The 26909-nt window shown below is 43.0% G+C and overlaps 1 protein-coding gene across 3 annotated transcripts in view; it reads right to left on the bottom strand.

The window, feature by feature from the left end:
• Positions 1-26909, bottom strand: part of LOC128587788 (T-cell surface glycoprotein CD3 epsilon chain) — a 59596-nt gene that overhangs the window by 6403 nt on the left and 26284 nt on the right. For all 3 annotated transcript variants that reach the window (XM_053594153.1, XM_053594151.1, XM_053594152.1), the window contains 4 exons: positions 4170-4364; positions 3949-4055; positions 2029-2049; positions 1221-1235 (listed from right to left, as the gene is read on the bottom strand). In XM_053594153.1, the coding sequence (XP_053450128.1) occupies positions 1221-1235; positions 2029-2049; positions 3949-3997 (85 nt within the window). In that variant the 5' untranslated portion in view covers positions 3998-4055; positions 4170-4364. The remainder of the gene's footprint in view (positions 1-1220; positions 1236-2028; positions 2050-3948; positions 4056-4169; positions 4365-26909) is intronic.

The raw sequence follows: 26909 nt of genomic DNA, 5'->3' as shown, positions 1-26909 counted from the left end.
TTTAGGGTTAGACTCTTAACCTTACTTTATAAGTTTTGCCTAAAATATTCTTCCCTAAAGTATAAGCTCATCCTTTAAGACTTGGCTTAAATCTTAAAGGGCGGCGCCTGTGGCTCAGTGAGTAGGGCGCTAGCCCCATATACCGAAGGTGGCGGGATCCAACCCAGCCCGGGCCAAACAGCAATTAAAAAAAAAAAAAAGACTCAGGGTGGCGCCTGTGGCTCAAAGGCATAGGGTGCAGGGTGCTGGCCCCATATACTGGAGGTGGCGGGTTCAAACCCGGCCTTGGCAAAAACTGCATAAAAAAAAAAAAAGACTCAGCTCAAGAATCACCTCTCTCAGGAGTCCCTTTTTCACCTACACTCAGTAGACTTGGCTGCTCCTCTATCCTTCATTTTGCTCAGTATCTACGCATATCCTAGCATGTAACATTTTCTTTTAAAATGACTGTATGTGGGGGGCGGTGCCTGTGGCTCAGTCGGTAAGGCGCTGGCCCCATATACCGAGGGTGGTAGGTTCAAACCCGGCCCTGGCCGAACTGCAACCAAAAAAATAGCCGGGCGTTGTGGTGGGCGCCTTTAGTCCCAGCTACTCGGGAGGCTGAGGCAAGAGAATCGCTTAAGCCCAGGAGTTGGAGGTTGCTGTGAGCTGTGTGAGGCCACGGCACTGTACCGAGGGCCATAAAGTGGCCCTACAAAAAAAATAAAAATAAAAATAAATGACTGTATTTGTATTATCAACTGTCTCTCACGCAAGACCATCAGCTTCTTGAGGGGAGAATTAGCAATACAGTCATATGGTTCATTCATTTGTTCATTCAAAACATGCTCATTGAACACCTAATACCTGCCAGACCTTGGAATAGGTAAATGAGACGCTGTCTCTGCCTTGGAGGATCTCATGGTTTACACAGCAGTGCCTGGTAGCTCCGACTCGCGCCTACATCCCCGAGCATGTGACCCTTCCTCACTGATGCTCAGGGATACATACATGCAAAGCTATGACCAGACATGACATTAGCAACAAATGTAGCCACATGTCATACAGATTCCCTTGAAAGACAGCTGCGTTTTCCCTTTAATAGTTCTTATTCTCGGGGCTTATTACTGTGGTTGTCCTCTATAAATCATTTTGTTCCACGTTTTTAAAAAAATCAACTGAATTTAAGATTCATTGTTCTACATTTGAACAGAGGTCATATACAGTGAAAATCCTCTTACCAGTTTCTTCATTTTCTGAAAAGGAAATGATATGAAGCCATTAATAATGTTTCCATCAGCAACTCAGATCAGACCCTCCTCCCTGGGTTAGGGAACTCTTCCCTCAACCTTAATGGAAATGATGGATCTTCACATTTTCTTGGCTATATATGAAAAGCTGTTTGGGGCCTTATCTCCTATGTTAAATATCTGATAGCTATTTATAAACATGGCTCCTAAGGACACTACAAATTAGGCCATGCAGCGGAATGCAGACTAAGAACCGTGGTTGCATTTGAATCCAACATCGGCTTACTCAGTTTGGAAGAGCTGGTTGAGTAGAGAGGCTTCCAGTGTTCTAACACTCCTGACTTTACTGCTGTGGTTGAGGAAATAAGTCCAGACCAGACACATTCATGCATGTGCACACACATGAACACATGTATTCAGAATAGTCAGATGTATGATTCTGAATATGTACCCAAATATTTCCCCAGAGGCTTGTTCAGAGCAACCCTGTGCATGCATTTTTGCCTTTACAAAATCTCACATCAAATATGAAATGAAAACAAATGAGAATGGTTGGCCTTTTCAACTTCATTTAACAGTCTCAATTTTTCTTTTGAAGAATTAAGACTTGCTATCTGACGATCTCTGTTTCAGTCTAGAAATATCTCTAAACTGAAGAGGAAGAGGCAAAGGAAGAGATGGGAGAAATCCCTTTTACTGGTCTCTGTGGACGTTCTAGGAGAGGCCTAGAGAAAGTGCCACTTGTAAATATCAAGAATGCTGGACTGATTTTATAAGAAAGAAAGAAAACAGATCTTACCTTCCTGCCCCCGTGCACCAACTAGAAAATAAAGAATAATAATTTTAAAAAGTTAGCAAATATCGTGGGTTCCTTCAATTCCAAAGAGAAAAATGGCTGTGTTCCAGTCTGAGGATGTGACATCTAAAGTCCTTGTCAACCATGGTTAATTATAGACATTTCTATACCCCCCAAAAGTGACATTTAACTGCTGGGTATTGACAAGAGGTTCCTGAGCATTTTGGCAGGAAATAGAGCCAGAAAGCAGCTAGCATTCAATATGAATATGTATCCAAAAGTCAGAAGCAGAAGTCAGAAAACGTTAGGACTTCTTGTTTGGGTGATTGGAGAATTTTGCACCTATGCCTCCATTTTGCAAGTTGGCCTTTGTGGAAGAAAAACAAGCTCTTGGCTGGGCACAAACAATTCTTGTTCCACCTCTAGCTCCTGCTTGTCTGATGGTTCAATTTTTCCACTTGTTTTCTGCTTGATACTGGGATGGAAATATTTGAAACGCTGATTATTTATCAGCGAGAGCCTGTGCTTTGAAGAGCTTGATCACATTTCCTCGGGGCCCTCCAGAATCCCCTCAGCCAGCGATAACTTGGATTCATTACAAAGACCAGTTTCTCCAACATTGCCCGAACATTTTCTACCTCTACAACGCATGAGACACACTTCCTAGTATCCTATCCCCAGAGCAGATGGGCTACGTTCTTAAGATGCCAAATTTCTCAGGGTGCTTAGAACTTTGGTATTCTTCCTGTCTCTCTTTCTCTATTTAAAAAAATTAAAAAAGCGTATTTTATACCTTAGGCCTCTAAGAAAATGCCTGGCCATTCATTGCAGAAGTCATAGCCTGCCCCTGCTACTCAATGTATTCCTTGGACCAGTAGAAAATTAATAACCTTGAGAACTTATTAGACATATGGAATCTCAGTCCCAAGTCCAGGCCTCCTGAAACAGAAGCTGCATTTTAACAAGAACCCCTGGTGATTCGTGTGCACATTCAAGTTCAGAAATCCAAGATGAAGCAGGCAGTGAAGGCATCAGAGCCCCAGTTCTGAGATACGGGCCCCAGCTGTGACAGCATTTGCTAGTGGTTGTTTTTATTTTTGAGACAGGGTCTCACTTTGTTGCCCTCGGTAGAGTGCCCTGGCAGCACAGCTCACAGGAACCTCAAACTCTTGGGCTCAAGTGATTCTCTTGCCTCAGCTTCTCTGGACTACAGGTCCTAGTTACTACAGGTGCCCGCCACAAGGCCTGGCTACTTTTAAAGATTGGGTTTTGCTCTTGCTTAGGCTGGTCTTGGACTCCTGAGCTCAAGCAATCCACCTGCCGTGGCCTCCCAGAGTGCTGGGATTACAGGTGTGAGCCACTGAGCCAGGCCATCATTTGCTAGGTTTTTGAAATAAACCCTTCATGAGCCATTTTGCCTCATGGGATGCAGCCATTCTGAGCACAGGCCTTGTTGACAGTTCCAGTTTAACTCTTTTGAGTATCCATTTCTTCACTTGTACAATCGGAGATATAACACCTTCTTTCCAAGGTGGAAGTAAGAATTAAATCCCTTAACACATATAAACTTGCTATATGTACCCTGTGCAGTGTTTAGGTTCAACTATCTGGTCTTCCCAAAACAAGGAGTGGAATTTCCTCTTCTAAACTCTTTTCTGTTAGTTCTTAAGGGCTGGGTAAATTCACCAACAGAATTTGGTCAGTAGATAGGATCATCCCAACTGCTTTTCTCTGCTCCTGAAACACTGTTCCTGAGCACCTGTGACAAATCTTTTTAGTTAGCCTCTGGCTCTAATTTCCCAAGCTAACGTAGCACAAACAGTTCCTTAGATCTATTAAATTGAGGCTCCTTGGTGTCACTGGGCAGGTAAGACTATGAGCTTTACAGTGGTCTGGAAACACCCACCGCCCGTTTTCACTCACCTGTTAGGAGGCAGAGTCCCAGAACTTTCCAGAGAGTGCCCCACTGCATCTTCCTCTCACCGGACGTTTCTCTACTAAGATGGCGGAGATAAGTCAGTTTATTACTTCTGAAAAAAGAAATCAGAAGACTTTTTAAAAACATCTGCTGGAGAGAAGCACCCTGGGGCCATTGTGAACAATGTTAGGATGAAAAAAGGGGTCTTCATGAGAGGGAGACTCACCATTTTCTGAAGCAGGCACCAGAGGCTGGGAGGGGAGGCGGGTTTCTGAACCCCACACAGGAAGTGTCGGGAGGCCTCTGGGCCTGTGGGTTCTACCTCTCTGGGAAACGTTCAAGGCACAGGCCTCCACCTGGCTGAGGAGAGCTGGGCCCCACAGCCTTCCTATAAGGACAAGCAAGAGGATTCTGATGAAACCTGAAGATGCCAAAATACCTGGCAATTAGCAGCCCAGGCCATGCGCAACATACCTCTACATTGGGGGCTCCTTTCTCAGACACCCCTCCCTATGACTGCCCCCCACCTGGTAAGCTATGACAGGAAGAGAGAGGAGCACTGAAATATTTGCTTTCTTTATGGTGTGGCTGGCCTGGAGGAGCAGGATACGACCATCTTGGAAATAAAAGCTGTGTGAGTGGGCGGCGCCTGTGGCTCAGTCAGTAGGGCACCGGCCCCATATACCGAGGGTGGTGGGTTCAAGCCCGGCCCCGGCCAAACTGCAACCAAAAAATAGCTGGGCGTTGTGGCGGGCGCCTGTAGTCCCAGCTACTCAGGAGGCCGAGGCAAGAGAATCGCTTGAGCCTAGGAGTTGGAGGTTGCTGTGAGCTGTGTGAGGCCACGGCACTCTACTGAGGGCCATAAAGTGAGACTCTGTCTCTACAAAAAAAATATAAAAAAAAAGCTGTGTGAGTTTGAAAATACACATTGGCTTGAGATGAGAAGCGCCATTGTTTTGGCCTATCAACTTTACAAAAATATTTAAGAACACAGGACTCATGTTGGAGAGGTAACGAGTGGTGGAGTCAAAGTCGGCTGGTGTGAGTGCAAATTGACAGAGCCTTGATTTTTAAGCAAGCATTAATCAAATGGTCATCAGGAGTTTGAGACCACCCTGAGCAAGAGTGGGACCCCATCTCCTACGGAGGAGAGCTGGGGTCTCACTATTGTTCTTTCTATTCTTAAATAGAAAACCCTAGCTAGGTGTTGTGGCAGGCACCTGTAGTCCCAGCTACTTGGGGAGGCTGAGGCAAGAGAGTCACTTAAGATCAAGAGTCTGAGGTCACTGTGAGCTACGATGAGGCCACAGCAATCTACCCAGGGCAACCTAGGCATGAGCCACTGCACCCTGCCTCGGTTTCTTTCTTTCTCTTTCAAAAAAAGAAAATAAAAAAAAATTAATTTCACCACATCCTTGAGTAGCCTTTTCAGGAATCTCGTGGCTCTCTTTTCCCAGAGGAGCTTATAAAAGGAAAGTTAGAGGGACAAATTACAGGCCCATTGCCGCTGCTGTTCTGGGGATCCATCTGGGCATCCAATCTGCCTCCTTTTTACCCATTCTGGATGGCTCCCAATGCCAGCTAGTATCTCTCTGACCAAAGGGAAGGCACAGCTTGAGGAGTCTGAGCCCCTGGTCAGCTTGGCAGTTTCAGGCTGAGGCTGTTGCACTTGTCCGTTTACCATTAAAATTGAATGGTGGACCACAAAATCTCAAAACTGCAGATGCTGGCGTGATGTGGAGGTAAAGGAACACTTTTACACTGCTGGTGGGACTGAAAACTAACACAACCTTTTTGGAAGGAAGTATGGAGAACCCTCAAAGCACTCAAGCTAGACTTCCCATTTGATCCTGCAATCCCATTACTGGGCATTTACCCATAAGGAAAAAAATCCTTTTGTCATAAGAACACTTGCACTAGACTGTTTATTGCAGCTCAATTTACCATTACCAAAATGTGGATACAGCCTAAATGCCCACCAACCCAGGAATGGATTAACAAGCTGTGGTATATGTACACCATGGAATACTATTCAGCCATTAAAAAAGATGGAGACTTTACAGCCTTTGTATTAACCTGGATGGAAGTGGAACACATTATTGTCAGTAAAGCATTGCTTCTCCAAGAATGGAGAAGCATGAATCCTATGTATTCGATCTTGTATGAGGACAATTAATGACCTAGTACAGGGTGGGGGTAGGGAAAGGGGAGATTAGAGAGAGAGAAGGAGGGATGGGATGGGGTAAAGGAAGAGGAGAGAGAGGGAAGGGGGAAAGGGTCTTGGTGTGCGACACACCTCTTGGGGGCAAGACACAATTGTAAGAGGGACTTTACTTAACAAATGCTATCAGTAAAACCTGGTTTCATGTACCCTCAATGAATCCCCCACAATAAAAAAAAAAAAGAAAGAAAGAAAAGGTAGTAACAACAGTTGCCTGCCCTGGGGCAAAAAAAAATTGGTAGGAGATGCCCCAGGGAGGTCTTGGAGTCTATCTGTATTGCACCATCTCTCTGCAGCCCTGCCTTCTTCCTTATCATCAGATAAGAAAAGATTCCCTCTGTTGGGAGAAGGAATAGTCTTTTCTTGGCCGTGGTGAGGCTTAATGTTTAGTAGGACTCTTGCCCGTGTTCTATGGTAGAAACATTCTGCCCCTGAAAACCATAGCCTCTAGAAACTCAGAGCCCAGAGTTCCGAGGATGGGAAGCACAGGTTTCCTAAGTGGGTCACTGGGAGTAGTGGTAAGCATGGGCACTCCCACTTCCTTTTTTGTGTGTGCATGTTTCAATAAAACTTTATTTACAAAGTAAGTTGTCAGGCTGGATTCAACCTGTAAGTCCTGGTTTCCTGACCCTTCCTATACATCTGTAGCACTCCTACTTCCTAACACATATATTCTACCTCTTGGGGACACAGTACCATAAAGTGGTCATTAGTTTAAGATGTATACGATGTCTTGAAGGATTGTGCCCAATCCCAGCAAGGTGTCACTTCTAAGTTGATACCTTAGTTATGTCTTCAAAGACACTACTAATGCATTGTGATGGCAGTTTCAGGGTGATGTGGTATATGATAGGACCAGGTGATCTCATGGTCATCTGTCCATTGACACACCTTTGTGATAAAGTCGGTCCCATGGTCTGCTGCGGTGCTGTGGAAGACCCAATGACGATGGATCAGACAGCATGTGAACTCCTGGATCATCGGGCTAGCTGGGGCATTGTGAGTAAGAAAATCAACTTCACACTTAGAATATATCAAATGAATTGATTTTTCCTGTCAAACAAATTGAGCCCTTTCAAGGTTTGTTTTGGAAAGGGCCCAGGATAATTCACTTGCCAAGAAGTGACTGGTTGGTTTCCTCCCAGGGACGATGCCAGATCAGGGGCTTAGCACTGGACTCTGTTTTGGCAATGGCACTAGCTAGGTCAGCTCCAGTGGGAGCCCATGCTGCTGTGCCCAGGGAGAGCTTCCACCATTGCCACCATAGCAATAGCTGCCACATTCATGACCACATCGTTTCAGTGCTGGCTGGCTGAGGATAGAGGCTGGTTGATGTTCACTGGCCAAGTCATTTGACATGATTCATTCTGGTCCCTCCTGTGAGCCATTTCAATCCTTTCTCTGTAGTCTGCCACAGCAATTACGACTCTCTGTTTCACGTGGGCCAACAGTTTTGCCAACTTGAAAGAGCTTTCCTAGCAGCATATTAAATCAATCTCTCAGGGTCCATACTAGGGGCTAAATCCTGTGTCACGACACAAAGCCCCCTCTTTGGAGCCTTATATTCTACCCCACTCAATTTGCGTATCACTTGCAGGCAAATTTTCCCAGTTCTTGTCTCCACATATGAGCCAGGTTCTGCAACTGACTTGGCATATTAATGTCTGTCTTCTTTTATCAGCCTTAGCACTTTCTCAGTTGGGTGACCTTGGTATTTGATTCTAGTAATTGACTGATGGCAAGAAGGGACGTGGGGCAGATGCTGAGGCAGACTCATGGTGTCTGGTAAGGCACCTCCTTTCATGAGGTTTCTGAAGAAGTGGCCAAGTCCACAGACCCAGAGGCTTCAGGTTATTCCGCCATTTTTTTTTTTTTTTTTTTGGTGAGACAGTCTCATTTTGTTGCCCCTGAGTAGAGTGCTATAGCCTTATAGCTCACAGCAACCTCAGACTCTTGGCTCAAGTGATTCTCTTACCTCAGCCTCCCAAGTAGCTGGGGCTACAGGCACCTGCCACTACTCCAGGCTATTTAGAGAAGGGGTCTTGCTCTACCTCAGATTGGTCTCTAACCTGTGAGCTCAGGCAATCTGCCTGCCTCAGCCTCCCGGAGTGTTAATCTGCAAGTTTAAGGGTATCAATCACATTTTCTCAGTCTCAGATCCTATTTTCACCCTCTCATGGCCCTGACTTTGACATAAGCAATGTGCCTAAGCTGAGAATCCATCCTTCTCTGAAATTCTTCTGCTTTTACAATTAAGACCTGTGCCTGAAAGGTCAGGTGTGATGGTTCATGCCTGTAATCCTAGCATTCTGGGAGGCTGAGGCTGGTGGATCACTTGAGTTCACAACTTCGAGATCAGCCTGAGCAACAGCGAGACAGCCCTGTCTCTAAAAATAGTTGAGCGTTGTGGTGGGCACCTCTAGTCCCAGCTACTCAGGAGGCTGAGACAAGAGGATCGCGTGAGCCCAGGAGTTTGAGTTTATTGTGAGCAATAAAGCCACGGTACTCAAACCCAGGGAAACTGAGATTCTGTCTCAAAAAACCAAAAACCCCAAAAAACAAAAAAACCCCGATTCCTGAGCTTAGTCTGCCCTCTGGCTGCAGGAGAAAAGGTCCTCTTCCCATGCTGCCATCTGACTCAGTGATTAACTGATCTGAGCTGGTCATTTTTCTCCAACACATCAGTGGTTCTAACCAATGGCCACCCAATTTCACAATCCTTTTATTCCTTTTTGTGTTTGTTTCTTTTTGAGATGAGGGTCTGTTATCCAGGCTAGCCTTAAACTCCTGGGCTCAAGCAATCCTCCTGCCTCAGCCTCCTGAGTAGCTGGGACCACAGGCGTACCACTGTGTGCTTGGTTCATAATCTTCATAGTTAGTATTTATCTGAACTTCTTACATGCCAGAACACTGGATAAGCAAGTGTATTCCTTTCCATCTACCACTGTTGACAGGCTCTTCATCGCCATCTGCTGTTCAACTCCAGAATCCCATCCTGAAATCTGCTTTTTAGGACTGCTTTCTGATACCAACGATTTTAGAACTGGTCCCCCAGCAGCAGAGCTTGAGATGGCAATTTTTGTTCAAGTGATGTGGTAAGGAAGTGCCCTGGTAAATTCTATAAAAGAGCAAGAATGGCAATGGATGGCACTTTAGGAGAGGAGTAGTTCAAAATGTGGGTTCAGCTGAAGTCTAGCCTCAATCTGATCTCCAGGAGGAGCTCTGGAGCAAGAATGCCTCCTCTGAGTTGTCTCCCTTGAGGCAGGAGGCTGAACTTTTTTTTCTCTTTTGAGACAGACTCTCAAGTGTCGCCCTGGGTAGAGTGCTGTGCCATCACAGCTCACAGCAACCTCAAACTCTTGGGCCTAAGCGATTCTCTTGCCTCAGCCTCCCAAGTAGCTGGGACTACAGGCGTCTGGCACAACACCCAGCTATTTTTTGGTTGTAGTTGTCGTTGTTTGGCAGGCCCAGGCTGGATTCGAACCAGCCAGTTCCGGTGCATGTGGCTGGCGCCCTAGTTGCTTGAGCTACCAAGCCAGGAGGCTGAACTTTTATATTCCCAAATCTGTCAGTCACTGGTTGAAGGATGTCTTGGGAGACATTTCTGGATAAGATGGCTACCTGTCAGTGGAGGGCAAGTCTCAGGCAAAGAGTTGCTGTGAGGCTATTAGCAGTCAACACTCACAGAAACGGGGAGATGAATGCGCTGACCAGGTGACGGGGGTGGACCAGGCCACCAACTGCATCTGCATTAAACACTGTCATTTTAGAGCGTCTCTAAACACTGTAATTTCCTTTTGTCTCTTGTGTGAATTTTATATAAACCAAGCCACTAATCACACTGTTTGATGTCTTTTGATCAACATTATGAAACTCTTATGTTGTTACATGTAGCTGTGGTTCACTTATGTTCATTTCTGTATAATGTGCGGTGTTCTGCTAAATGAGTATGCCCCCACGATTTATTCCAGTTTGGGGCTATTATAAACAGTGACACTCGATATGTGCTTAGGAGAGGTGTTGCTGGGTCATATAGTATACCTGTGTTCAACTTTAGTAGAAAATAACAAACTTTTTTCCAAGGCGTTTGTACCACTCATATTATTTTTATTAATGTGTGAGAATTCCGGTTCCACATCATTGCTGGTACTTGGTATTTTCAGTCTTTTTAACTTCAGCTATCTTTGTAGGTATATAGCGATTTCACATTGGGGTCACAATTTTTCTTTCCCTGGTGACTAGTGGGATGAAGTGGCTTTTTACCTAATTTTGAACATTTCAGTATCCTTTTTCATGATGAGCCTGTTCAAGTTTCTTGTTCATTTTTCTATTAGACTGCTTGCTACTTCTCTTATAATGTGAAGGAGTTCTTAAAATGTTTGTAATATTAACCCTGTGTCACTTACTTACAGTATAATTATGTTCTCCCAGTCTGGCTTTTCACTCTCATAGGGGTGGCTTTTGGTGAAAAGAAGTTTCTAATTTTAAAGTTATCCAATTTATCCATCCTTTATTCTATAGTTAGTATATTTTGAGTCCTGTTCAATATGTTTTTTTCCTTTACAAGTTCATGAAAGTAATATTCTGTATTATCCTCCAGGAATTTTATTGTTTTGACCTTCATGTTTAGGTCCACAAACTTCCTGGAACTAACTTTTTTGTGTGATGTGAAGTTCAATGTTAATGTTTTTTTCAAAGAAATATCCAATTGATGGGTACCATTTATTGAAAACACAGTCAAGCGTTCGTCTATGTATAGGTCTGTTTCTAGCATCTCTGTTCTATTAAATTGGTCTATTCATCTATCCTCGTGATAATGTTACACTATCTTAATTATCATGGACTTATAAAAAGTCTTGATATTCAGTAGAAAAAGTCCTCTTCCTCCTTTTCTTCTCTTCCTTCTCCTTCCACTCTGTCTCCCTCCCTTTCTCCTTCCTTCCATTCTTCTTCAGTACCTTGGCCATTTTTCAGTCTCTTGCATTTCTACTTACATTTAGAATCAGCTTGGCAGAGTCCATTAATTAAGAAAAGGTGAAATCGTAGCCAGGCATTGTGGCAGGTGCCTGTAGTCCCAGCTACTCAGGAGGCTGAGGCAAGAGAATCGTCTAAGCCCAAGAGCTGGAGGTTGCTGTGAGCTGTGATGTCATCGCACTCTACAGAGGGTGACAAAGTGAGACTCTGTCTCTAAAAAAAAAAAAAAAAAACTGCAACAAAATGTAGACAGGCGTTGTGGCAGGCACCTGTAGTCCCAGCTACTTGGGAGGCTGTGGCAAGAGAATTGCTTAAGCCGAAGAGTTCGAGGTTGCTGTGAGCTGTGATGCCACACCACTCTACTGCGGGTGACATAGTGAGACTCTGTCTCAAAAAAAAGAAAAGGTGAAATTGTTATTAGAATTGTATTGGATTTGGAGATCAGTTGGGGGAAAATTGACATTCCAATACTGAGTCTGCTATTCCACCATGGTACATGGTTATTATTAATAGAACTTCCATTTATTTGAAATGTCTTTCAAAAATGTCTTATAGTGACCAGGTGCTCACACCTGTAATCCCAGCATTTTGCGAGGCTGAGGCCAGAAGTTCATGACCAGCCTGGGCAACAAGCAAGTACCTTCTGTACCAAAAAAAAAAAAAAAAAAATTATAGCTTTCTGTGTAGAATTGTTTTCGTATCTTTTCTTAGAATTGGGCCTAGACATATCATCGTTTAGATGATATTATAGATTATATTAAAATTTTTTCATTTCCTATTGGATACGAATGTGTAAAAATAAATTGAAATTTTGTACATCGCGTGTAATGATTTCTGGATAGGGCTCACCACCACAGAAGACTGTCTCAAGTTTGGAAGGCAAGAGTAAAACAGTTGCCATGCTGACTCTCTACAGATGGATGTAGGTCAGGACTTTTTACAGTTCAAGTGAGGGCTTGATATGAGCAGCGGCTAGATCCACAGCTCCCTGGGTTCTTTTCCTTCAGATCTTTTCCTTCAGTTTCTTCAAATAGTGGGTCAACTGTGACGGTGGTTCCATGGCACGTCATCCATGGCAGTGAAGTTGGAGGCCTGGAGATTGAATAAGGCCAACGCGGGTTCTGGTGAGAGAGTGATAAATAGGCTCCAGACTGATCCTTATGGGTTCTGGCTGTCCTTTCTTTTCTCTACTACATGTCCATTTTTCCTTCCTAATTGCTTGTCCTGAAGTACAAGGTCAGCACCAGTTGCATAACAATTTAATAGCTCAAAGTTATGTAATATCAAACCTTTAAAATAAATTCTTTATTCTGTATCACTGCTAAGGTTCTTGTCCTCTATTCAAACTCTCTCAAATATCCCGTAACAAATCATTCATATAGTTATTCTCATAATTTATCTTAAAATTATTTTGCATCCTTACATGCACAATCACATTATCTGAGAATCTTCCCAATCCTTACGCTTTAATTTTTTTGTCTTGCCTTACACTGTAGGCCAGGACCTCAAAATGTTGGGCAGAAATGACAAAATGTGAATCTTTATCTTATTCTATTATTAAGTATGATGCTTGCTATAAGTTTTCTCCTTTCACCTTCTTTTCATAAATATTTTTTATTACATTAAGGAAGTTCCATTCCATTCCTGGCTAAGTTTTATCATAAACACTCAAACTTATTAAACACATTTTTCTGTACCTATTAAGAAAATCAATGATATTTCTACTTTATGCTGTTAGCAAATGATATTGTTTGATGTTCTAATGTTAAGCTAACCTTATGTTCCTGGAATAAATCCACTTTGGGTGTGATGTATTCTTGCTTTCATGTATTACATGTGTTTTGTATTTTTTTGAGACAGGGTATTACTTTGTCACTCTCCATAGAGTGACACATAAGTGGCCACTAAGCACGTGAAAATAGTCTTAACATTATTAATTATCATGGAAATACACATAGTGAGACACCACTATATACCCACTAGTATGGCTAAAATTAGGATGACTGATAATAGTAAGTGTTAGTGGGGACATGGAGCAACTGTAACTTTTTTTTTTTTTTTGTAGAGACAGAGTTTCACTTTATTGCCCTCGGTAGAGTGCCGTGGCATCATACAGCTCACAGCAACCTCCAATTCCTGGGCTTAGGCGATTCTCCTGCCTCAGCCTCCCGAGTAGCTGGGACTACAGGTGCCCGCCACAACGCCCGGCTAGCAACTGTAACTTTTATACATTACTGGTGGGAGTGTGGAAAGGTACCACCATTAGAAATAGAAAAACTGTCTGTAAAAATAAAAAATAAAATAAATAAATAAATAATTTAAATTAAAAAAAAATGGAAAAACTGGCAGTTTCTTATAAAGTTAGCATACTCTTCCATCATGACTCAGCCACATTATACCTAGTTTTCTACAGAAGAGAATGGAAAACACGTATCCACAAAAAGAGGTATGTGAGTGTTCACAGCCGTTTTTATCATAATGGCCCAAACCTGAAAACAGCCCAAATGTCCAACAATAGATAAATGACTAAATAAATTGTAGTATATTCATATAATAAAATACTGCTAAGCAATAGAAAGGAGCAAACTACTGATGCATACAATATAGGTGATTGTCAAAAGCTTCGTTTTAAGCAAAAGAAACTACACAAAAAATAATACGTGCTGTACATGGATGTATCCTTTTATATGACACTCTACAGCAGCAACATTTAATTTATGGTGACAGAAAGAATATTGGCTGCTTGGGGCTGGAGGTAAGTGGAAGATTGATTGCAAAGAGCCTTTAGGGAACTTTTGGGGGTGATGGAAATGTTCTCTATCTGAGCTCGCGTGGTGGTTACCTGCATGTATATATTTGTTAAAATTGTTAAACTGTGGCTTGGTGCCTGTAGCTCAGTGTCTAGGGTGCCAGCCACACACACCCAGAACTGGTGGGTTTGAATCCAGCCCAGGCCTGCCAAACAACAATGACGACTGTAACCAAAAATAAAAATAGCTGGGCGTTGTGGCAGGTGCTTGTAGTCCCAGTTACTTGGGAGGCTGAGGCAAGAGAATTGCTTAAGCCTAAGGGTTTGACGTTGCTGTGAGCTGTGATGCCACGGCACTCTACCCAGGGTGACAGCTTAAGACTCTGTCCCAAGAGAAAAAATTATTAAAGTGTATACGTAAAAGAGTGCACTGTACTGTATGTAAATCATACTTCAGCAAATAAATGCACAAACACATACACACAGATACATACACAGGAAAAGGACTATAAAACAGTGTTCAAGTGAAAGAAGACAGAACAGAAGGAGAGGGCAGGGTTTGGGTTTTGTTTTTGTTTCTTCTTTCTTAGCCTTCCTCAAATTGATTTTTAAAAACTATGTCTTTAGTAAAAAAAAAAAATAGGCATAAATGAGAAGTAAGGAGGTAGAGGCAGAAAGTAGACAACTTTTTTGAGAAGTTTAACAGTGAAGGAGAGCAGAAGATTGGGCTTTGGTTGGAGAAGATATGAAGATTTCATGGGAATTCTTTTTTTTTTTTTTTTCCAGTTTTTGGCTGGGGCTGGGTTTGAACCTGCCACCTCCGGCATATGGGGCTGGCGCCCTACTCACTGAGCCACAGGCGCCGCCCGGGAATTCTTTTTTTAACGCTAGATACATAAAATTATACATGCACCTATTCTACTTATAGTTCTTATACAGTTACAGACCTAAAAGGAATTTACAAGTGAAATCTAAACAAAATTCCCAAATCAATTCAATTTAACAATATAAAAAAGACAGAACTGCACTTCATAAACTGTAACATGAAAAACGTGAATATGTATTTAGGAAAATGGCTGCAAAAAAAGCTACAGCAAAATTCCTACAAAGATAGCAAGTGAATATAAATAAAACAATATAAATTTTCTTCCTATACTTTTCTACATGTTTGAAATTTTCTGTATAACTAGTTAAAGACAAGTTTTTTTTTTTTGCTGTTGTTGTTGCAGTTTGGCCGGGGCTGGGTTTGAACCCGCCACCCTCGGCATATGGGGCTGGCGCCCTACTCGCTGAGCCACAGGCGCCGCCCTAAAGACAAGTATTTTTAAAGGAAAGAATAATGGATGCTAATTTTCAAATAGGTATGAATCTAATGCACATGTATTTTTATTATCTGCGTGTAAATAATAAAAATATTATTTTTATTTCGTGCTTGCTTTCCTATTGTTCATGTTGTGATTCCCAGGTTCTCTCCTTAGCTTGAGGTCTTTTCCCTTCCAGTACCAAATAGTTCCCAGTCATTGAGATGGCACCACCTAGAACAACAACTGGCCATCCCAGTGTAACATGGTGCTTTTCAACTCATAAGACAGATGCTGCTTTGTATAGCAAGTGTTTTGTAACATCCCCTTTACTAGGCTGAAAGGCAATCATAGACAATATTAATAAAACCCACCTGTATCCACAATTTTCCTCCAAATTAATACAATGCTTTATGTAAAGAAGAAATACAGGGCCCAGGTGGTGGCTCTTGCCTGCAGTCCTAGCACTCTGAGAGGGTGGATCCCTTGAGATTCTAGAGTTGGAGATCAGCCTGAGCAAGAGTAAGACCCTATCTCTACTAAAAATGGAAAAACTAGTTGGGCGGACACTGTGGTGGGCTGAGGCAAGAGGCTAGCGTAAGCCCAAGAGTTTGAGGTTGCTGTGAGCTCTGACGCCATGGCACTCTACCTAGGGGGACAGACTGAGACTCTGTCTCTAAAAAAAAAGAGAGAGAAAAAGATACAAGGAAAGAACTGTGTGATAAAATAAATCCTTTCGTATGATTACATTAGAAGACAGTAAGAATCAGATCCTTGTCTATGCATGTATAATCAAACTGTCAGCTTCAAATACAGACCATTCATTTTTGCAGTGACTCAAATACTGCTCTAATGCATTTTCCAAAATGGTGAATAATTATTGGTAAAGTTCTGCACAAAATAATTGTCTTTTAAATTATAAGATAGTTACAGTCCTGTATGCAATATAAAATTCAATGTATATTAAAGCCATGCAGAAAATACTGTGAAATACAGAGCTAGGGTCTAGGATCAGATATTACAAAATTTAAAATTTTCAGTTCTGGGCGGCGCCTGTGGCTCAGTGGGCAGGGCGCCGGCCCCACATACTGAGGGTGGTGGGTTCAAACCCAGCCCCGGCCAAACTGCAACAAAAAAATAGCCAGGTGTTGTGGTGGGTGCCTGTAGTCCCAGCTGCTCGGGAGGCTGAGGCAAGAGAATCACATAAGCCCAAGAGTTGGAAGTTGCTGTGAGCCGTGTGACGCCACGGCACTCTACCGAGGGCAGTAAAGTGAGACTCTGTCTCTACAAAAAAAAAAAAAATTTTTTTAGTTCCTTCTATGTCCCATGGGCCATTTGAAAGTTGGGTGGGATGTAAGACAATTTTATATTTTGCCAAACTTTTCCACTGTGCTGCAGAGGGCTAGCACTTCCAGCCCCCAACCACGAACTGACTTTAGCATCCCACAAAAATAACCGTACACGTTTCCAAAATGCCTTCCAGGGAACAATGCCATCTCTGTGAAGCATGCTGCTTACAGCATTCTTCCAACCTGGGTTCACAGAACCTAGTTTCTAGGTTCCTCCCAAAGGGAACAGGTCAAGGCAGTAACTGGGGAATCAGTGCTCCTGAAACAAGGTGTCTCTGCTCCTGTGAACTTTGTCCTCACTCAACCTGCCTCACACGCCTCCCAACCGACCAGCCTGAAGCTTACTGTTTGTTGGCATTCCGCTTAACCCGGTTGTCTTATGGCTTCCTAATGACTTCTCTGTCCTCTCAGGTTCTAGCAAACTTGCAGTCCCTAAGTGGTTGGCCCCATTTTTCCCCCTCTGGGATTGTTTTATTTTTTTTTTTTTGAGACAGAGTCTCACTGTGTTGCCCTTGGCAGAGGCCATGGCATCACAGCTCACAGCAACCTCTAACTCTTGGGCTTAAGGGATTCTTTTGCCTCAGCCTCTCAAGGAGCTGGAACTACAGGCGCCTGCCACAATGCCTGGCTATTTTCTTGTTGTAGTTGTCATTGTTGTTTAGCTGGCCTGGGCCAGTTTCGAACCCACCAGCCTCGGTGTATGTGGCTGGTGCCGTAAGCACTGTGCTATAGGCCCAGAGCCAGGATTGATATTTTTAATAAAAAATTTGTGGGAAAATACAAATAACATAAGTGTTTCTTTTTTGAGACAGAGTCTCACTATGTCGCCCTTGGTAGAGTGCCATGGTATCACAGCAACCTCCAACTCTTGGGCTCAAGGGATTCTCCTGTCTCAGCCTCCCAAGTATTTGGGACTCTAGGTGCCCACAACCTGGCTATTTTTTGGTTGTCATTGTCATTGTTGTTTGGCGGGCCCGGGCTGGGATCGAACCTGCCAGCTCTGGCGTATGTGGCTGGCACCTTAGCCGCTGAGCTACAGGCGCCGAGCCCAAATAACGTAAGTTCAAATAACGTAAGTTTTAAGGACACTCACAAGGTGGTGCAATCTCCAGAACTTTTTCCATCTTTCAAAATGGAAACTCTATATCCGTTTAACAATTCTCCACCTCTCCAAACCCCAAGGCTGCAACAAACACCCAAGCACGTATCTTTTTGAACAAGGCTATCTGCAGGATAAGCTTCAAGAGGAGATTGCTGGATCAAAGGATACATGTGGTTAAAATTTAGACAAATGTTATCAAACTGCTCTTTCCCAAAGTAGTGAATGATACTGTGGGGAGTGGCAGTTCATACTCACACAGTATGACGGTTAACTATTTCATCACATCTTTGTTAACACTGGGCCTGTGGCTCAGTGAGTAGGGTGCCGGCCCCGTATACCGAGGGTGGTGGGTTCAAGCCCAGCCCCGGCCAAATTGCAACAAAAAAATAGCCGGGCGTTGTGGCAGGCGCCTGTAGTCCCAGCTACTTGGGAGGCTGAGGCAAGAGAATCGCCTAAACCCAGGAGTTGGAGGTTGCTGTAAGCTGTGATGCCGTAGCACTCTACCGAGGGTGATAAAGTGAAACTTTGTCTCTAAAAAAAAAAAAAAAACTAAGAATTTGGGGCGGCACCTGTGGCTCAAAAGAGTAGGGCACTGACCCTATATGCCGGAGGTGGTGGGTTCAAACCCAGCCCCAGCCAAAAACAAGAACAAAAACAACAAAATAAATAAATAAAATAAAATAAAAATAAAAATCAACTAAGAATTAGTTTGTACAGCAGGGTGCAGTGGCTCACGCCTGCTATCCTAGAAGTCTGGGAGGCTGAGGTGGGAGAATCCCTTGAGGTCAGGAGTTTGGGAGACCAGCCTGAGCAAGAGAGAGACACAATCTCTACTAAAAATAGAAAAAAATTAGCTGAGTGTTGTGGTGGGCACTTGTAGTCCCAGCTATTCAGGAGACTAAGGCAGGAGGGCCACTTGAACCCAGGAGTCTGAGGTTGCTGTGAGCTATGATGCCACAGTACTCTAACCTTGGCGGGTAGCAGAGTAAGACTCTGTCTCAAAAAAAAAAAGAGGCTTGGTGCCCATAGCACAGTAGTTATATCTCCAGCCACATATACCAAGGTTGGCAGGTTTGAACCTGGTCTGAACAGCTAAACAACAGCTGGGTGTTGTGGCGGGTGCCTGTAGTCCCAGCTACTTGGGAGCCTGAGGCAAGAGAATCACTTAAGCCCAAGAGTTTAAGGTTGCGGTGAGCTGTGATGCCACGGTACTCTACCTAGGGCGACACAGTGAAACTCTGTCTCAAAAAAAAAAAAAAAAGAGAATTAATGAATTTGATTTTTATCTAAATGACATAACAGGCTGGGGATGGTGGCTCACATCTGGTAGTCTCACTTTGTTGCCCTTGGCAGAGTGCCGTGGTGTCATAGCTCACAGCAACCTCAAACTCTTGGGTTTCACTGATTCTCTTCCTCAACTTCTTAAGTAGCTGGGACTACAGATACCCACCATAACACCTGGCCATTTTTAGAGATGGAGTCTCGCTCTTGCTCAGGCTGGTCTCGATCTCCTGAGCTCAAGCAATCCTTGGCCTCCTAGAGTGCTGGGATTACAGGCATGAGACAATACGCTCAACCAGTACGTGCCATTTCAGCAGGTTTTCAGGAGCTAAAAGAGATAAACCTTTGTGTATTCAGTTTGTCATTTTTAATCCAAAATCTGGTACGTCCTGTCCTACTTACGAATTCAGGCATGAGCCACTGGGGCCCAGCCTTCAATTCACTAATATTCTGTTTAGGACTTTCACCTTTATCTTCCTGAACGAAGTAGGGTTGGAATTTCTTTCTTATAGTGTCTTTACCTCATTTTTTGTCTCAGAATTATGCTGACCTCAATGACTGAGTTGAAGAGCATTTTATTTCTTTTATTTTATTGGAAGAATTTAGTTTTTTGTAATGCTAATTCATTTATCACTCATTCACTTATGTTTCAGCTTCCAAACTTTTGTTCCATTTCTTATCTGCTGTTAACTTTATTCCCTTGTCTTTCATGGGTACATGCCATTTTATTCTTGTTTTTTAAATTAAATTAAAAAAATTTTTTGAGGCAAAGTCTTACTTGGTTGTCCTGTGTAGAGTGCTGTGGCATTACAGCTCACAGCAACCTCAACCTCTTGGACTCAAGCAATCTTCTTGCCTCAGCCTCCTGAGTAGCTGGGACTACAGGTGCCCTCCAGAAACACCCAGCCAGTTTTTTCTATTTTTAATAGAGATGGAGTCTTACTCTTGCTCAGGCTGGTCTCGAGCTTGTGAGCTCAGACAATCCACCTGCCTCAACCTCCCAGAGTGCTAGAATTACAGGTACGAGCCACTGCGCTCATTTTATTAGGTTTTTAGGAGATAAGAGAGATAAATATGTATCTGGTTTGTCATTATTAATCCAAAATCTGGTATGTCTGGGTCCTTTCCTACTTATGAATTCATCAGTAAAGTTTGACTAATTGAGAATTGAGTGTATAAAGAATAGATTCACTTCTGAGCCTGGATATTTAACTTTATTTATTTATTTATTATTTTTTTGAGACAGAGTCTCACTGTGTCGCCCTGGGTAGAGTGTTGTGGCGTCACACCTCACAGCAACCTCAAACTCTTGGGCTTAAGCGATTCTCTTGCCTCAGCCTCCCGAGTAGCACCAGCCACAATGCCCGGCTATATTTTTGTTGCAGTTTGGCCAGGCCGGGTTCGAACTCACCACCCTCGATATATGGGGCCAGCGCCCTACTCATTGAGCCACAGGTGCTGCCCCACATCAACTATATTTAATGCTGTGTCATTGTGTCATAATGTCACAAGGACACTAAGAACAAACAAAAAAATCTCTCTCTTTTTTTTTTTTTTGAGACAGAGCCTCAAGCTGTCACCCTGGGTAGAGTGCTGTGCCATCACAGCTCACAGCAACCTCCAACTCCTGGGCTCAAGTGATTCTCCTGCCTCCGCCTCCCAAGCATCTGGGACTATAGGCGTCCGCCACAACGCTTGGCTATTTTTTGGTTACAGCCGTCATTGTTGTTTGGTGGGCCCGGGCTGGATTCGAACCCGCTAGCTCAGGTGTATGTGGCTGGTGCCTTAGCCGCTTGAGCCACAAAAAATCTCTTATTGGAAGATACTAGTGAACTAATTTATCATGTTCTTTGTCCAATCTCTTTTTTTTCTGCTGCATATTGGAGGACGAGTTGTCTTGAGCCATGCATTAAATACACAAACACTAATCAAAGCTGATGAGCAAGAAAAGAAAAGGTCCATGCATAATTTTCATGATAACTGGCACCACAAATGAACAAAACAAGCTTCAAACAATTCATGTGAGGCCCATGAGGTTATATATTTGGACATCCTTGCTTCTAAACTAATCTTTCCTGTATGGACTATTTCAGTGAGTAGCCATTTGGTAGATGAGGGTGTTTGCCTAGACACAGTCTAGCTGGTAAATATCAGCATTTTGCAACACCTGATTGGATCTCAGCATTGACCATCAAAGTTTGCTACCATCACATGCATAAAAGAGACAACTATATACTATGTATCTCCTGAAGAAAGAATACTACATCACCTTTGAGGTAGTACTGCTTTACAAAAGTCAAACTTGAATCTGACTGCGCCTAAGTCTGGTCTAAATCAATGGTTCTCAAGGTGTGGTCAGCATCACATGAGGTTTGTCACAAATGCAAATTTTGGGGACTTACCCCTGCCATGAACCACAAACTCTGAGGGTGGGGCACGGCAGCCGGTTGTAGCAAGTTGTGCAGGTGATTCTGATGCCCACTAAAGATTGAAAACCACTGCTCTAAATCCCAAACCAATTTATAGGAAACACAGAGGAATATCCTAAACAACTCTCGGGTGATGCGGGAGAAAAAAAAAAACACACCGTGGGAAACTATATCAGACTTTAAATATAAAGTGTGAAGAGATTAAAGAAGAGATGAGGGTGGCGCCTGTGGCTCAATGGAGTAGGGCACTGGCCCCATATGCCGTGAGGCAGTGGGTTCAAACCCAGCCCCAGCCAAAAACTGCAAAAAACAAAAAAAAGGAGAAAAGAAATGAAAGGGAATTTGTCAATAGAGACAGACTCAGGAAACATACTAACCTAATTTAAGTAAACTTTTTTTTTTTTTTTTTTTTTGAGACAGTCTCACTATGTTGCCCTGGGTAGAGTGCGATGGTGTCACAGCTCACAGCAACCTCTAACTCCTGGGCTTAAGCGATTCTCTTGCCTCAGCCTCCCAAGTAGCTGGGACTACAGGCGCCCACCACAACGCCTGGCTATTTTTTGGTTGTAGTTGTCGTTGTTTAGCTGGCCCGGGCTGGGTTTGAACCTGCCCCCCTCGGTGTATGTGGCTGGTGCCGTAACCACTGTACTACATGTGCCAAGCCCAAGTAAACAATCTTATTATATTTATGAGATAGTTGGAAATTTTAACACTGGTTATTTCATACTTAGGAAATATTGATTCTTTTAAACTATGATAATGGTATTAAAGTGTTACAATTATTAACTGGGTGGTACTAAGGAAACTGAAACCTAACTCCGCCCCATCTCCTGTAAGAAGTTAATTTAAAAGAGGCTCGGCTAATCACAGGAGGCCAATGAGGCATAAGTTATATTGTTTTGAACTTCCCATTGGATAGGCCAAAAGACAATTTCTCAAACTTAACCAATCAAATAATTTCTTTGCTCTGCTTCTACATTTACCCTAGTAAAGCCTTCCTCTCTTGCTCCTTTGGCGGATTCTGAACCAACTTCATTTTGGAGCTGCCTGATCCACAAATTGCTCTCTGCTCAAATAAACTCTCCAAAATTTGAATGTGTCAAATCTTATCTTTTAACATAAGTTATGTAAAATGATATGATATTGTCAGTTTGCTTCAAAACCATGTTGGGTGGGTAGATGAAGCTATAAATGAAAAAAGGCTGGCGGGGTGCAGTGGCTCAGGCTTGTAATCCTAGCACTCGGAGGCCCAGGTGGGTGGATTTCTTGAGGACAGGAATTTAAGACCAGCCCGAGCAAGAGTAAGACTTTGTCTCTACAAAACATAGAAAAATTAGCCAGGCATGGCAGTGTGCAGCTGTAGTCTCAGCTACTCAGGAGGCTGAGGCAGGAGGATTCTTTGAGCCTCAGAGTTTGAGGTTGCTGTGATATGATGATGCCACTGCACTGTAGCCCAGGAGACAGAAAGAAAGAGAGAAAGGGAGAGAGGGAGAAAGGGAGAGAAGGAAGGCCGGAAGGAAGGGAGGGAGGAAAGGAAGGAAGGAAGGAAGGAAGGAGGAAAGGACTGACCATGGGTTACTAGTAATTAGGGCAGCATGATAGTTATATGGGGTTCATTCTACTATAATATTTTGTGTACATTTGATATATTTAAATTTTCTATAGTAAAAAGCTAGGAAAAAAGCATTTGCCTTTAACTTCGAGGGGCTTTGTGTGAACTTATGAAAAGCGTTTTGCATTTAGAGACAGAACCTCTGCATGAGCCCTAATTTTTCCATTTATTTTCTAGCCAGAGTGAGCTGGGTAGTTGGGTAAATTGCTTCATCTCTGTCATCCTCATCTTCCTCATCTGTAAAATAGAATAGTGAGCATTAAATGATACAATGTATTGACATGGTTTGCAAAGAACTTTCCAGATGGAAGGTTCTATTATTAAGACTATGAGTTCATTTAAGCCAAATGTGGTACTTATGAATATTTTTTTCAGCATGGTATTGGGCATATAACAAGTGCTCTATAAGTGTTTAGCCTTGGTTTTTAAATTCAATTAAAACATTGTTTGTTGGCCCCAGCCAGCTAACCAACAATGACAACTGCAACAAAAAATAGCCGGATGTTGTGGCGGGCTCCTGTAGTCCCAGCTACTTGCGAGGCCCAGGCAAGAGAATCGCTTGAGCCCAAGAGTTTGAGGTTGCTGTGAGCTGTGATGCTACGCCACTTTACTGAGGGTGACATAGTGAGACTCTGTCTCAAAAAAAAAAATTATTTGTTAAATAGATAACTGAATGGATACATTCCAAATTCTAGGTTTTAGACTTCAACGCAGTACCATCTTGATCATTCATTTGATAATTAAAATTTGTAATCAATGAATATACATAAGAGACAATTATTACTTAACGATATGTAGTTAATAATATATTACATTATATATGGTTAATAGTACGTTATCACTTAGTTTAATCTGAACATGTTCCCCAGCTATTCAACTAGAATCTATTATAATATATTACAGATTGTATTTTCTCCCTTTCCTTCATGATTGCTCCATGGCTGAAAACAGTGGAAGGCGGGGCGCTCTTGTTCAGTGTCAGTCTTGGAGATGATCTTCACTTAGATACCAAAATAAGCCAAATTAAAGCAGGGACTAAGTTCTAGGTCTTTAGCCTACCTCTTTAGTAAACTTCTTTGGGCTCCAGCAGAGGGCGCTCCATATTGCTGCGTCTCAACTGAGGCGTGCGGTACACAGGAGAAGACGCGGTGAAGTTTGCACATGCAGTCACAAAGCAAGTCTGTATTGAGCAGCTGCTGTGTGCCCAGCAGTTTTAGGGGCTGAAGGAATATAGAGACAAATAAGACGTGAACCCTGCTGCAAAGGGAATCGGTCTAGAGTGGAGGTGGATGTGTAAACAAGGAATGACCATACAGTGCAGTACGTGTTAACTCTGCCTGTGGGAGTCAGGGAAGACATCACAGATGTGAGCTTAACTCTTTAATTTAATTTAATTTTATTATTTTTTTCTCAATCTTCCTTTTTTAAATTAAATCATAAACACAGATCATGTATACATTAATGCATTTATGGGGTACCATGTGCTGATTTCATACAGAATTAGGAACGCTTACATCACACTGGTTAATATATACCTCATCTTGTTTACTTATTGTGTTAAGAGATTTATACTGTATACTTAATAGATCTGACATTATCCTTGCATTATGCACCATAGGTGTGAGCCCACTATTCACCCTTATTATTTTTATTTTTTGAGACAGAGTCTCACTATGTTGTGCTTGGTAGAGTGCTGTGGCACCACAGCTCACAGCAACATCCAACTCCTGGGCTTAAGTGATTCTCTTGCCTCAGCCTCCCAAGTAGCTGGGATTACAGGTGTCCACCACAATGCCCGGCTATTTTTTTGTTGTTGTTGTTGCACTTGTTGTTGTTTTAGCTGGTCCAGGTTGGGTTTGAACCTGCCTCCTCGGTGTATGAGGCGGGTGCCCTGCCAACTGAGCTATGAGCACTACTCTTTTTTTTTTTTTTTAGAAAGAGTCTGGCTCTGTCACCCAGGCTGGAAGGCAGTGGTATCACAGCTGACTGCAAGGCTACTATCAAAACCACTCTGGCTCAAGTGGTTTATCCATGTCTCCTGACTAGAGGTATGAGCCACCACGTTGAGCTAATTTTTCTATTTTTTGTAGAGACAAGGTCTTGCTATGTTCCTTAGGCTGCTCTGAACTCCTGGCCTCAAGCCATTCTCCCACCTTGGTCTCCCAAAGCTCCAGGATTATAGGACCTTGCCCAGTGTGAGCTTAATCTTGAACGGCAGGTTAGAGTTCATGGACAAAGTAGACAGAACAGTATGTAAAAATACTTATGTGGAGGTAAGAATAAACATTCAATTAGTTTGGCATGGTGAAGAATAAGGTTTAAGGAGCCCAGAGAGTTGGCAGGGGCTGGATCGTGAAAGGCCTTCATCCATGAAAAGAGAAGAACTGGTTAGTGTACACACACAACTCAGCAAGACATTTAAAGTAAACTCTGCAGGGGATTATGCCCTGGCATAGTGTGCACAAAATAGTTTTTCAGGGAGTTTGTTTCTTAAAGGATCTGCAGGGACCATTTATGCACTCCACAGGATTGTCATTCTCCTGATTTTATAATCAGGGCCCAGTATGGTCATTCACTTTTTCATTTTCTTCAGATTTGAGCTATGTGACTTTTAAATGTGTCCAAAAACCAAGCCTACTATCAAAAGCATGACGATTTACCATCATTAGGGATCTCAAAAGTATTATGCATCAGAGTTTCAAAGGCAATTCTAAAAATATTCTAGAAATGTTTGGAATAATGTCAGCATCATTAGAATGAAAGCTGTACCCAAGGTGACAACTTTAGATAACTATTTTTTACTGAGTCTTTCTTTAAAAACCTCCTAACCTCCTTATCTAGGCTGGGCACAGTGGCTTATGCCTATAATCCAAGCACTCCTGGAGGGCCAAGGCGGGTGGATCCCTTGAGCTCAGGATTTCGAGACCAGCCTGAGCAAAAAGGAGACCCTGTCTCTAAAAATAGCCAGGCCTTATGGTGGATGCGTGTAGTCCCAGCTACTTGGGAGGCTGAGGCAAGAGGATCACTTGAATCCAAGAGTTTGAGGTTGCTGTGAGCTATGATGCCACAGCACTCTACTGAGGGTGACAAAGTGAGACTCTGTCTCAAACAAAACAAAACAAAATAAAACCTCCTTTTCTCTTGGTTACCGCTAGTGTAACTCAGCAGACTTTGCCACTCAGAGGACATATAATATTGGAATCAACTGGAAGAAAAAGCAATGTGGCTGAAATATTTCCCTGAGTCTTCCCTTTCTGAAGCAGGGGATAGATACCCCACTGAGCCAGGCAGGAGGGCTTTTTGCTCTGACTCACATCCTGTTTGCCTGGACAAGCAGCTGGCTGCCCTATCCACCCAGAGAGGCTGCTGAACAGACAAGTCCAACCTGCTTGTTCCCTTGAAGGCATCAGGCCTCTGTGGAAATGGAGGGGAACCTAGGGAGGCTGAAACCCGGCTAACTCAGCCCCTTTGCTGCTTTTCAGTATTTGATGTGTCTGTGAGGAAAATAGTGATGTCTGGAGGATGTCTAAGTGTGATTACGTTTTAAAGGTATTAGGAGTTTCTAGTCTATGAAGCATTTTATTTTATTTAGTTTTTTGAGACAGAGTCTTACTATGTCGCCCTCAGTAGATTACTGTGGTGTCACAGCTCACAGCAACCTCAAACTCTTGGGCTTAAGCGATTCTCTTGCCTCAGCCTCTCAAGTAGCCAGGACTACAGGCGGCTACCACAATGCCCGGGTATTTTTTTTTGTTGCAGTTGTCATTGTTGTTTAGCTGGGCTGAGTTTGAACCTGCCAGCCTTGGTGTATGTGGTCGGCGTTGTAACCACTGTGCTATGGGTGCCGAGCCCTATGAAGCATTTTAAATCAGAACGATAAACTTTTTTTTTTTTCCTTTGAGACAGAGTCTCACTTTGTGACCCTCCATAGAGTGCTGTGGTGTTGTA

This window comes from Nycticebus coucang, chromosome 6 (genome assembly GCF_027406575.1).
Source record: "Nycticebus coucang isolate mNycCou1 chromosome 6, mNycCou1.pri, whole genome shotgun sequence".
Taxonomy (NCBI): domain Eukaryota; kingdom Metazoa; phylum Chordata; class Mammalia; order Primates; family Lorisidae; genus Nycticebus; species Nycticebus coucang.
Note: the sequence above shows the minus strand (reverse complement) of the source record. Positions and strands in the feature narration are given on the sequence as shown.